General features: G+C 56.1%; 1 protein-coding gene across 3 annotated transcripts in view; it reads left to right on the top strand.

Moving 5' to 3' along the window:
* The window catches only part of zbtb1 (zinc finger and BTB domain containing 1), a 31321-nt gene extending 18852 nt beyond the window's left edge, over positions 1–12469 (top strand). The window contains exons 3-4 of one of the 3 annotated variants that reach the window (XM_072494254.1): positions 4330–6476; positions 12237–12469. In XM_072494254.1, the coding sequence (XP_072350355.1) occupies positions 4357–6476; positions 12237–12246 (2130 nt within the window). In that variant the 5' untranslated portion in view covers positions 4330–4356 and the 3' untranslated portion in view covers positions 12247–12469. The remainder of the gene's footprint in view (positions 1–4329; positions 6477–12236) is intronic. The other 2 variants (XM_072494255.1, XM_072494253.1) reach the window with 2 other exon arrangements.
* The last annotated feature ends 395 nt before the right edge of the window (positions 12470–12864 follow it).

Here is a 12864-nt window from a genome sequence, read left to right as displayed (position 1 = left end):
TCGAACAGTCAGTGCCGTGGGAGCACCGTACTGTCGAACAGTCAGTGCTGTGGGAGCACCGCACTGTCGAACAGTCAGTGCTGTGGGAGCACCGCACTGTCGAACAGTCAGTGCTGTGGGAGCACCGCACTGTCGAACAGTCAGTGCTGTGGGAGCACCGTACTGTCGAACAGTCAGTGCTGTGGGAGCGCCGCGCTGTCGAACAGTCAGTGCTGTGGGAGCGCCGTACTGTCGAACAGTCAGTGCTGTGGGAGCGCCGCGCTGTTGGAGAGTCAGTGCTGTGGGAGCGCCGTACTGTCGAACAGTCAGTGCTGTGGGAGCGCCGCGCTGTTGGAGAGTCAGTGCTGTGGGAGCGCCGCGCTGTTGGAGAGTCAGTGCTGTGGGAGCGCCGCGCTGTTGGAGAGTCAGTGCTGTGGGAGCGCCGCGCATTTGGAGAGTCAGTGCTGAAGGAGCGCCGCACTGTCGGAGGGTCAATACTGAGGGAGCGCCCTGCTGTCGGAGGGTCAATACTGAGGGAGCGCCGTGCTGTCGGAGGGTCGGTGCTGAGGGAACGCTGCACTGTCGGAGAGTCAGTGCTGAGGGAGCGCCGCGCTGTCGAACAGTCAGTGCCGTGGGAGCGCTGTGCTGTCGGAGGGGCAATGCTGTGGGAACGCCGCACTGTCGGAGAGTCAGTGCTGAGGGAGCGCCGCACTGTCGAACAGTCAGTGCCGTGGGAGCGCTGTGCTGTCGGAGGGGCAGTGCTGTGGGAACGCTGCACTGTCGGAGAGTCAGTGCCGTGGGAGCGCTGTGCTGTTGGAGGGTCGGTGCTGAGGGAACGCTGCACTGTCGGAGAGTCAGTGCTGAAGGAGCGCCGCACTGTCGGAGGGTCAATACTGAGGGAGCGCCCTGCTGTCGGAGGGTCAATACTGAGGGAGCGCCGTGCTGTCGGAGGGGCAGTGCTGTGGGAACGCTGCACTGTCGGAGAGTCAGTGCCGTGGGAGCGCTGTGCTGTTGGAGGGTCGGTGCTGAGGGAACGCTGCACTGTCGGAGAGTCAGTGCTGAAGGAGCGCCGCACTGTCGGAGGGTCAATACTGAGGGAGCGCCCTGCTGTCGGAGGGTCAATACTGAGGGAGCGCCGTGCTGTCGGAGGGTCGGTGCTGAGGGAACGCTGCACTGTCGGAGGGTCGGTGCTGAGGGAGCGCCGCGCTGTCGAACAGTCAGTGCCGTGGGAGCGCTGTGCTGTCGGAGGGGCAGTGCTGAGGGAGCGCCGCGCTGTCGGAGGGTCAATACTGAGGGAGCGCCGTGCTGTCGGAGGGGCAGTGCTGAGGGAGCGCCGCGCTGTCAGAGGGTCAATACTGAAGGAGCGCCGCACTGCCAGAGGGTCAATACTGAAGGAGCGCCATGCTGTCGGAGGGGCAGTGCTGAGGGAGCGCCGCGCTGCCGGAGGGTCAATACTGAAGGAGCGCCATGCTGTCGAAGGGTCAATACTGAGGGAGCGCCGTGCTGTCGGAGGGGCAGTGCTGAGGGAGCGCCGTGCTGTCGGAGGGTCAATACTGAGGGAGCGCCGTGCTGTCGGAGGGGCAGTGCTGAGGGAGCGCCGCGCTGTCAGAGGGTCAGTGCTGAGGGAACGCCGCGCTGTCGGAGGGTCAGTGCTGAGGGAGTGCCGCGCTGTCGAAGGGTCAATACTGAGGGAGCGCCGTGCTGTCGGAGGGGCAGTGCTGAGGGAGCGCCGCGCTGTCAGAGGGTCAGTGCTGAGGGAACGCCGCGCTGTCGGAGGGTCAGTGCTGAGGGAGTGCCGCGCTGTCGGAGGGTCAGTGCTGAGGGAATGCCGCACTGTCGGAGGGTCAGTGCTGAGGGAGTGCTGCACTGTCAGAGGGTCAGTGCTGAGGGAACGCCGTGCTGTCGGAGGGTCAGTGCTGTGGGAGCGCCGCACTGTCAGAGGGTCAATACTGAGGGAGCGCCGCACTGTCGGAGGGTCAGTGCTGTGGGAGCGCCGCACTGTCAGAGGGTCAATACTGAGGGAGCGCCGCACTGTCGGAGCGTCAGTGCTGTCGAAGAGATGCGTCCTCGGAGGGTCAGTGCTGAGGGAGCGCCGTGCAGTCGGAGGGTCAGTGCTGGGGGAGCACCGCGCCCTCGGAGTATCAGTGCTGAGGGAGCGCCGCGTCATAAGAGGGAAAATGCTGGACTTCAAAAGCATTAATCAGACTTTTGGGATATAAATAACATAAGCAATAGGAGCAGCTTTAGACCATCGGCCCCTCGAGCTTTCTCCACCATTCAGTACGATCGTGACTAATCTTCAGCCATACCGCCGTTTTCCCAACCACTCCTCTTATCCCTTGATTTCCTCAAAGAGCCCCAAAGTCTGACTGTCTCGGTGTTAATATATTCAGCAGTAGAGTAGGAGGACAGTCAGTGCTGAAAATATTGGGAGTGACCAGATGGGAATTTGGCATTTTGAAACCAAATGTTATTAAATGATGAGTGTTTCTGGGCGAATGTATAATTTGCATATATAATACAAATTGTTAAATCAATAGAAAAAAAATCCAAGTTCAATTAGTCCGAATTGAGAATTATTGCATTTTTAAAACATTTTTTCTCCTATGTATTTTCGGTGTATGAATATTCATGTTTTTGCATCAATTTGTACCAACTATGGATTAGCGTTTCCAAAAAGAAAATGTAAGAATGAGGAACCATATTAATATTGTGGGAAAAGGTCGTACGAAATTTAGACAAAGCTGAAAGAATGCTCTTTGATTTAAAACCAATATTAGGGACGGCATGGTGGCGCAGTGGTTAGCACTGCTGCCTCACGGCTCTGAGGACTCGGGTTCGATCCCGGCCCGGGGTCAATGTCCGTGTGGAATTTGCACATTCTCCCCGTGTCTGCGTGGGTCTCACCCTCGCAACCCAAAGATGTGCAGGGTAGGTGGATTGGCCACGCTAAATTACCCCTTAATTGAAAAATAATAATTGGATACTCTAAATTTAAAAATAAATAAATAAAACCAAATATTGTGATAAATGGAATTTTTCACTTACCATAATGTTGTCGGTGAAGTCATCTTTCACACCAACTTTACCCTGAGTTGGGTAGAATTAAGACAGTTGAGGTTATTGATTCTCATGAAACATTATTCTGAATGCGTTAATCATTCTCGCGATGCTGTTTTAGGATCGATCATAGTCACAATCACAAAAACCTGTTCCTCGATCGAAAGTATTATCGGCACCATGCCGTGACTGCACCTCGGCAACTGGTTTATTTAGAGCACAGTGTTTTTTATTTTTTGTTGGAAAGTGCAGCCTTCTAGCCCCACCAGCAAAACGAAGCTCATCTCAACAGAATTTGTTGGATAATTTGGTTTATTGAAACTTATCATGGGTAGCAATGCTGAATAATGAAGATGCAATTATGCAATTAATCCTAATCCGTTGTAGACAATCATTAAAAGTAAAAATAGGGGATAAAATAATAAAGGGATTGAACATTTCAGTGTACCAATGATTACAATACATTGCAAAGTTTAATTTGTTAATTTGCAGAATGAAAGTTGACGGGCAGATGCATTTTCTGTTGAAGTTCACCGATCCGATGCTGTCAGGTTGAGTTTATTCAATTCTCAACCACTGACATCCTTTTTGTGAACTTTACAAAGGGGATTGGGCTATTCGTCCTGATTTGTGAAACGGTGACTGTTAACCTTAAATTACATGGCCGGTAACTTCAGAAACCTTTTGCATGTTGATGTGCTTTTACTGGAAAAGGTTGGGATCCACAGATGAGATGTTGAGGAAGTTTGATATGGAGCCGGAGTGGCAGGTTTGAGAGCTCGAGTTTAGGATTACGAATTCGGATTAAATCATCGCCGTTGAAGGGAAATTGGATAAACACTTGAAGGTCATAATAATAATCTTTATTGGTGTCACAAGTAGGCTTAAATTAACACTGCAATGAAGTTACTGTGAAAATCCCCTAGTCGCCACACTCCGGCGCCTGTTCGGGTACACTGAGGGAGAATTCAGAATGTCCAATTCACCTAACAAGCACGTCTTTCGGAACTTGAGGGAGGAAACCGGAGCACCCGGAGGAAACCCACACAGACACGGGGAGAACGTGCAGACTCCGCACAGACAGTGACCCAAGCCGGAAATAGAACCTGGGACCCTGCTCTGAAGCAACAGTGCTAACCACTGTGCCGCCCTAAATGTTAAATGTTGTAAAGGAATGGGTAAAGAGCAGGGGAGTGAGACTCTTTGAAAGAGCCAGTATAGACTCGATGGGCTGAATGGACTCTTCCTGCGCTTTACTATTCACTGATCCACATTTCTGTTTCCTCCTAGGAGTCTGATTGGGGTTGGTGATCCAGGATGCCAAGGTTGAGCCACAGTGAATATGTCCTCCAGCAACTGAACAACCAGAGGGAATGGGGCTTCCTGTGCGACTGCTGCATCATTATCAACGACATTTACTTCCGAGCCCACAGGGCGGTCTTGACTGCCTGCAGCTCCTATTTCCGAATGATGTTCATCAGCCAGCAGCAACTGACGGGGAACCTCAGTCTGAGCAATGTCAACATCAGCGCTGAGTGCTTCGACCTCATCCTGCAGATCATGTACCTGGGCAGGCTAGTCGGCGTCCCCTCTGACTTTGAGGAGCTGCGATCAGCCATGACTTTCCTGCAGTTCTACCACGTGCCAAAGAGCTTGGACGAGCTTCAGGAGAGCCACAGAGCGCCCGCCCACTCGCCGCCGTTGGGTTTTGCCCACCCCAAAGACTCCATGATGTTCGGGGTCCGTATGTACCATGACCCGCTGGAGGCAACCAAGAGGCCTCGGAGGGAACCAAGTCCCGAGGTACCCAGAGTCTGTGCTGTCCCCCCGCCCTCCCTGCCCCCTCTCCCGCTGCTGCCCTCCAGCGTGGAGCACCAGCCCAGGAGTCAGCCCCCCAGCCCTCCCCGCAAGCAGGGCCGGAGCAACCTGAAGGGCAGGCTGCACCAGCGCTTTGGGAAGCGTTACACCTGTGACTGTTGTGGCTTTGTTTTCAGCTGTGAGAAGCTCCTCAACGAGCATGCGCTGACCTGCAACAGCAGGTGCGCACCTCCCCGAACTGACGGCGGGGCGGAGGAGAGCGGCTCCGACAAGGTTGAGCAGATAGGCGAGGAAGGCCCCGGGGGACAGGCAGATTCCTCTGAGGTCCCAACTGAGGAGAGCTCTGAAAACGACACCGACTCTAAAGGGGACGTCCGGGACCCGACGACCAACCTGGTGAAGACGGAGCCCGAGGACACCGCAGCTGTCGACCTGCGTGACATTACTGTGGTCCAGGTGGTGGATGATGGCGAGCTGTCTGACGAGGAGAAGGAAGACCGAATGGCTTTTGAGGAAGCTGGCAAACTCTACAGCAGCTTCCCCACCCAGAGAAGGGCAGCTGTGGGCAGCAGCCACCAGCGGGCTGCGGAGCAGATCAAGGGTCTCTCCGGCTGGACAGTGGATGAGAAAGAGGAGGAGAAAGAGGAGGAGGAGGAGGAGGAGGAGGAAGAGGAGGAGGAGGACCGGCTGGAAGGTGCCTTGAAGATGGAGCCACAGGGGGAAGGGGGCAGTCCCCTGGGACCAGCTTGTGAGCTGTGTGGGGTGGCACTACCCGAGAGTGAGCGTTCTGCACACTATGTGGCGCATCACGTGGAGAGCGTGTGCGCCTGTGGCAAGTGTGGCCGGATCCTGGTGAAAGGGGGTCGCCTGCAGGAACACGCTGAGCGATGCCTGGGATCGCACGACACGCTGTACACCTGGCAGGCTGGAGGGGAGCTGCTCCCCTCTTCGGCTACGGCGCACGCTGAGGATCCCTCGCCCTCGGTCCCAGGGCATGAAGCGAGTAGGTTCACCTGCCAGGTGTGCGGAGGAAGCTTCAAGCAGAGGTGGCAACTCCAGGAGCACATGTACCGGCACGCGGGCCGCAGCTTCCAGTGCCCGCAGTGTGCCCGCGCCTTCGACCAGGAGAAGCTGTGGGTCGAGCACGTCTCCCGCTGCATGTTCGGCCAGCCTGCCCGCGAGGCCTCGTCAGAGCGGGTCGACAGGCGGAAGCACGTCTGCAACCTCTGTGGCAAGGCCTTTTACCAGCGGTGCCACCTTCGAGAACACTTCAGCACCCACACCAAGGAGAAGGAGTTTGCCTGCCAGATCTGCGGCAAAGAATTCCTGCGGGAGCGCCTTCTCCGCCTCCACCTCGACATGCACCGAGGCGATGCCCGCTACGTCTGCCCCAGGTGCGGCCAGGGCAGCTACCGGAAGCATGACCACCTGCGGCACATGGTGTCTCACCTGGTGGGCAGAGAGGTGATCTGTGAGGTGTGTTTCCAGGTGTTTGGAGACGGGGAGTCGCTGGAGCGTCACACTGATGTTCACCTCCATGCTTGCACCCTGTGTGGTGACAAGTTCAAACTGAAGAAAGATCTGACCATGCACCACCTGACCAGCCACACCAAGAAAATGTGAGTGTCCCCTGACCCCCCCCCCCCCGCAAACACACACAATAACCCCTGACCCCCCCCCGCAAACACACACAATAACCCCTGACCCCCCCGCAAACACACACACTAACCCCTGACCCCCCGCAAACACACACAATAACCCCTGACCCCCCCCGCAAACACACACAATAACCCCTGACCCCCCCGCAAACACGCACAATAACACCTGACCCCCCCCCCGCAAACACGCACAATAACCCCTGACCCCCCCCGCAAACACACACAATAACCCCTGACCCCGCCCGCAAACAAACACAATAACCCCTGACCCCCCCCCCCCGCAAACATACACAATAACCCCTGACCCCCCCGCAAACACACACAATAACCCCTGACCACCCCCCCGCAAACACACACAATAACCCCTGACCTCCCCCCCGCAAACACACACAATAACCCCTGACCCCCCCGCAAACACACACACTAACCCCTGACCCCCCTGCAAACAGACACAACCCCTGACCCCCCCACTCCGCAAACAGACACAACCCCCTGACCCCCCCCGCAAACACATACAATAACCCCTGAACCCCACCCCTCAAACACACACAATAGCCCCTGACCCCCCCTCAAACACACACAATAACCCCTGACCCCCCCACCCCGCAAACACACAGAATAACCCTTGACCCCCCCCCCGCCCCGCAAACACACAATAACCCTTGACCCCCCGCAAACACACACAATAACCCCTGACCCCCTTGCCCCGCAAACACACCCAGTAACCCCTGACCCCCCTGGCCCGCAAACACACACAATAACCCCTGACCCATCTGGCCCGCAAATACACACAATAACCCCTGACCTCCCCGCAAACACACACAATAACCCCTGACCCCCTTGCCCCGCAAACACACCCAGTAACCCCTGACCCCCCTGGCCCGCAAACACACACAATAACTCCTGACCCTCCCCCACCCTTCAAACACACACACACTAACCCCTGACCCCCCCGCAAACACACACAATAACCCCTGACCCCGCCCGCAAACAAACACAATAACCCCTGACCCCCCCCCCGCAAACATACACAATAACCCCTGACCCCCCCGCAAACACACACAATAACCCCTGACCCCCCCGCAAACACACACAATAACCCCTGACCTCCCCCCCCGCAAACACACACAATAACCCCTGACCCCCCCCGCAAACACACACACTAACCCCTGACCCCCCTGCAAACAGACACAACCCCTGACCCCCCCACTCCGCAAACAGACACAACCCCCTGACCCCCCCCCCCCGCAAACACATACAATAACCCCTGAACCCCACCCCTCAAACACACACAATAGCCCCTGACCCCCCCCTCAAACACACGCAATAACCCCTGACCCCCCCCCCGCCTCGCAAACACACAATAACCCTTGACCCCCCGCAAACACACACAATAACCCCTGACCCCCTTGCCCCGCAAACACACCCAGTAACCCCTGACCCCCCTGGCCCGCAAACACACACAATAACCCCTGACCCATCTGGCCCGCAAATACACACAATAACCCCTGACCCCCCCGCAAACACACACAATAACCCCTGACCCCCTTGCCCCGCAAACACACCCAGTAACCCCTGACCCCCCTGGCCCGCAAACACACACAATAACTCCTGACCCTCCCCCACCCTTCAAACACACACACACTAACCCCTGACCACTCCTGCAAACACACATAATAACCCCTGACCCCCTCACAAACACCCACAATAACCCCTGCCCCCCCTCACAAACACACACCGTAACCCCTGACCCCCCCGCCCCGCAAACACACACAATAACCCCTGCCCCCCCTCACAAACACACACAATAACCCCTGACCCTCCCTGCCCCGCAAACACACACAATAACCCCTGCCCCCCCTCACAAACACACACCATAACCCCTGACCCCCCCGCCCCGCAAACACACACAACCCCTGACCCCCCCGCAAACACACACAATAACCCCGACCCCCCCGCAAACACACACAATAACCCCTGACCCCCCCGCAAACACACACAATAACCCCTGACCCCCCCGCAAACACACACAATAACCCCTGACCCCCTCACAAACACACACAGTTACCCCTGACCCCCCTGCCCCGCAAACACACACAATAACCCCTGCCCCCCCCTCACAAACACACACCATAACCCCTGACCCCCCCGCCCCGCAAACACACACAATAACCCCTGACCCGGGTCCGCCCCCCCCCCCTGCAAGCCATGGCTCCGGCTCGCTCAGGATATTATGGGACGGCTTGGCTCAGTACCACACCTATTTGACCACTGACTTGCTGGGAGGAACTGGCGCCGGTGACTTCTATTGCAAACTGTAAACCTTCAGACTTTGCAAGTGTATCTCCTCAGTTACACAGTGAGGCAAAGAGCCGGATGGTGCTTTCTCTGTTTCATTGGGAAGTTACATTTTGCACATGCATGTCCAAATGCAATTGTGGTGTTTTAATGATTTCCACCTTTTCCCAGCTCTGACGTATTTTCTCAGTGAGTGGCCCCGTTATACTGTCCAAGAAATTGTTGGTGAATACTCAGGGCGACACTTAACGGAGGCACGTCAGCAGCCCGACACACTGAGTAGGGAAGGCAGAGTTGTCGTCCTCTGAGCAGAGAAGGTCACAGCAGATTTGAGAGAGTTGTTCAAGATGACTAATAGAAACTGTTTCCAGGGTGTGGGGGGGGCTCAGTGGCCGGGGGTCAAGAACCAGAGGCCTGGGGGTCAGTGAGAGTTTTCTGCAGCGGAAGGAGGGCGTTTTCAGGGTTATGGAGACAGAGTGAGAGCGGAAGGAGGACTAATTGGATCACTCTTTCAATGTGGACACAATGGGCCGAAGGTCCTGTGCTAGTAACTGATAATAAATATCCACACCAACTGAACAGATCGTAAAAGAATAAGTAAAGGGATCGATAGCTGAATGTACAGTTTTCAGCCAGGCAGGTCGAGAATGGAAACTAGCTCCACTGGGTACCACTCTCATGTTGTTTCTGATTGCCCCATGCAGGGTGGGGGGTGGGGGGGAGCACGGTCCTCACAGACATGCTGTGTCTGGAGAGTCGTGGTTTACAAATACCGCAGTGAGTACGCGCAGGGCATCGCTGGGATTGCCAGGGTTACAGTCAGAATCAGTCCAGTTTGGCTTCAGGGTACACCTTCCATGCTCTCTCTGTCTATCTTATCTCTCTCTCTCTGCCTATCCCTCTCTCTCTGCCTATCTCTCTCTCTGCCTATCTCTCTCTCTGTCTCTCTCTCTGTCTGTCTCTCTCTCTGTCTGTCTCTCTCTCTGTCTGTCTCTCTCTCTGTCTGTCTCTCTCTCTGTCTGTCTCTCTCTCTGTCTGTCTCTCTCTCTGTCTGTCTCTCTCTCTCTCTGTCTATCTCTCTCTCTCTGTCTATCTCTCTCTCTGTCTGTCTCTCTCTCTCTCTGTCTACCTCTCTCTATCTCTGTCTACCTCTCTCTATCTCTCTCTCTCTATCTCTCTCTCTCTATCTCTCTCTCTCCATCTCTATCTCTGTCTGCTTGTCTCTCTCTGCCTGTCTCTCTCACTGTCTTCTGCCTGTCTGTCTGCCTGTCTGTCTGCCTGTCTTCTGCCTGTCTCTCTCTGTCTCTGCCTCTCTCTCTGTCTGTCTGCCTGTCTCTCTCTCTCTCTCTCTCTCTGTCTGCCTCTCTCTCTTCAGCCTCCCTCTCTGTCAGCCACCCTCTCTCTCTCTCGGTCTGCCTCCCTCTCTCTCGGTCTGCCTCCCTCTCTCTCGGTCTGCCTCCCTCTCTCTCTCGGTCTGCCTCCCTCTCTCTCTCGGTCTGCCTCCCTCTCTCTCTCGGTCTGCCTCCCTCTCTCTCTCTCGGTCTGCCTCCCTCTCTCTCTCTCTGTCAGCCTCCTTCTCTCTCTCTGCCTCCCTCTCTCTCTGTCTGCCTCCCTCTCTCTCTGTCTGCCTCCCTCTCTCTCTGTCTGCCTCCCTCTCTCTCTGTCTGCCTCCCTCTCTCTCTGTCTGCCTCCCTCTCTCTCTGTCTGCCTCCCTCTCTCTCGGTCTGCCTCCCTCTCTCTCGGTCTGCCTCCCTCTCTCTCGGTCTGCCTCCCTCTCTCTCTCGGTCTGCCTCCCTCTCTCTCTCGGTCTGCCTCCCTCTCTCTCTCGGTCTGCCCCCCTCTCTCTCTCGGTCTGCCCCCCTCTCTCTCTCGGTCTGCCCGCCTCTCTCTCTCGGTCTGCCCGCCTCTCTCTCTCGGTCTGCCCCCCTCTCTCTCTCGGTCTGCCCCCCTCTCTCTCTCGGTCTGCCTCCCTCTCTCTCTCGGTCTGCCTCCCTCTCTCTCTCGGTCTGCCTCCCTCTCTCTCTCGGTCTGCCTCCCTCTCTCTCTCGGTCTGCCTCCCTCTCTCTCTCGGTCTGCCTCCCTCTCTCTCTCGGTCTGCCTCCCTCTCTCTCTCGGTCTGCCTCCCTCTCTCTCTCGGTCTGCCTCCCTCTCTCTCTCGGTCTGCCTCCCTCTCTCTCTCGGTCTGCCTCCCTCTCTCTCTCGGTCTGCCTCCCTCTCTCTCTCGGTCTGCCTCCCTCTCTCTCTCGGTCTGCCTCCCTCTCTCTCTCGGTCTGCCTCCCTCTCTCTCTCGGTCTGCCTCCCTCTCTCTCTCGGTCTGCCTCCCTCTCTCTCTCGGTCTGCCTCCCTCTCTCTCTCGGTCTGCCTCCCTCTCTCTCTCGGTCTGCCTCCCTCTCTCTCTCGGTCTGCCTCCCTCTCTCTCTCGGTCTGCCTCCCTCTCTCTCTCGGTCTGCCTCCCTCTCTCTCTCGGTCTGCCTCCCTCTCTCTCGGTCTGCCTCCCTCTCTCTCTCGGTCTGCCTCCCTCTCTCTCTCGGTCTGCCTCCCTCTCTCTCTCGGTCTGCCTCCCTCACACTCGGTCTGCCTCCCTCACACTCGGTCTGCCTCCCTCACACTCGGTCTGCCTCCCTCACACTCGGTCTGCCTCCCTCACACTCGGTCTGCCTCCCTCACACTCGGTCTGCCTCCCTCACACTCGGTCTGCCTCCCTCACACTCGGTCTGCCTCCCTCACACTCGGTCAGCCTCCCTCACACTCTGTCTGCCTCCCTCTCTCTCTGTCTGCCTCCCTCTCTCTCTGTCTGCCTCCCTCTCTCTCTGTCTGCCTCCCTCTCTCTCGGTCTGCCTCCCTCTCTCTCGGTCTGCCTCCCTCTCTCTCGGTCTGCCTCCCTCTCTCTCGGTCTGCCTCCCTCTCTCTCGGTCTGCCTCCCTCTCTCTCGGTCTGCCTCCCTCTCTCTCGGTCTGCCTCCCTCTCTCTCGGTCTGCCTCCCTCTCTCTCGGTCTGCCTCCCTCTCTCTCGGTCTGCCTCCCTCTCTCTCTCTGTCTGCCTCCCCATCCTCTCGGTCTCTCTCTCTCTCTCTCTCTCTGCCTGTCTCTCTCTCTCCCTGCTATGTTGTTGATTCTGGATAACTAACTCCATTGACAATATTATGGGTTAGGGAACAAAACCAAGGGTGTGAATGGCTGACTTTATTGGGCCTCACAAATGCCTTACAGAAGCAATACAGAAAGTTAATTATGAATCAAAGTACTGTTTTAAGAGCTTGGAAGTAGATGGTTAAATCTTCCTTCAATTTTTAAAATTTCATTTTAAATAAAATTGTTCAGTATGTATGGAGCGACACTAACCAATGCTGGAATCCTGTTTCTCTTATTTCTTTCCAATGTGTTTGTCATGTTCTCGCCGCTCACTTCCCTCTCTCCATCCCAGCAGAAACTGAAGCTCAGTCAAGGACAAAGCAGCCCACTTGATTGGCAGTCCATTCACCACTCCGTCGGGTGCACGGTGGCAGCCGTGTGTCCCATCTACAAGCTGCACTGCAGAAACTCACCAAGTCTCCATAGCACCTTCTAAACCCACGACCTCTAACAAACGCTTATTAAATACTTCAATCAAGGACTTTTGGTCGTGGCGATGGGGCGAGCGGTTACACGAAAGGTGCCTCTCCCTTGGGAATTTCGATTTAGGATCTTTTAAAAAAATAAATTTAGAGTACCCAATTATTTTTTTCCAATTAAGGGGCAACTTAGCGTGGCCAATCCACCCACCCTGCACATCTTTGGGTTGTGAGGGCGAAACCCACGCAGACACGGGGAGAATGTGCAAACTCCACACGGACCGTGACCCGGGTCCTCGGCGGTGTGAGGCAGCAGTGCTAACCACTGTCCCCCCCCCCCCCCTATTTAGGCCCTTTTTAAGCCAGAAATCAGACACCAAAGTAACAAAAAAAAATCTTCTGCACTCTCACCCCCCCCCAAACTAACAACCATCCAAGGAAATGCGTTCGGACCAGTGGCGGAGGCAGGAGGATTCCGAGCGAGGACACGTGCGGAGTGAA

This window comes from Scyliorhinus torazame, chromosome 2 (genome assembly GCF_047496885.1).
Source record: "Scyliorhinus torazame isolate Kashiwa2021f chromosome 2, sScyTor2.1, whole genome shotgun sequence".
Lineage (NCBI taxonomy): Eukaryota > Metazoa > Chordata > Chondrichthyes > Carcharhiniformes > Scyliorhinidae > Scyliorhinus > Scyliorhinus torazame.
This window is presented reverse-complemented; position numbering and strand designations above follow the sequence as displayed.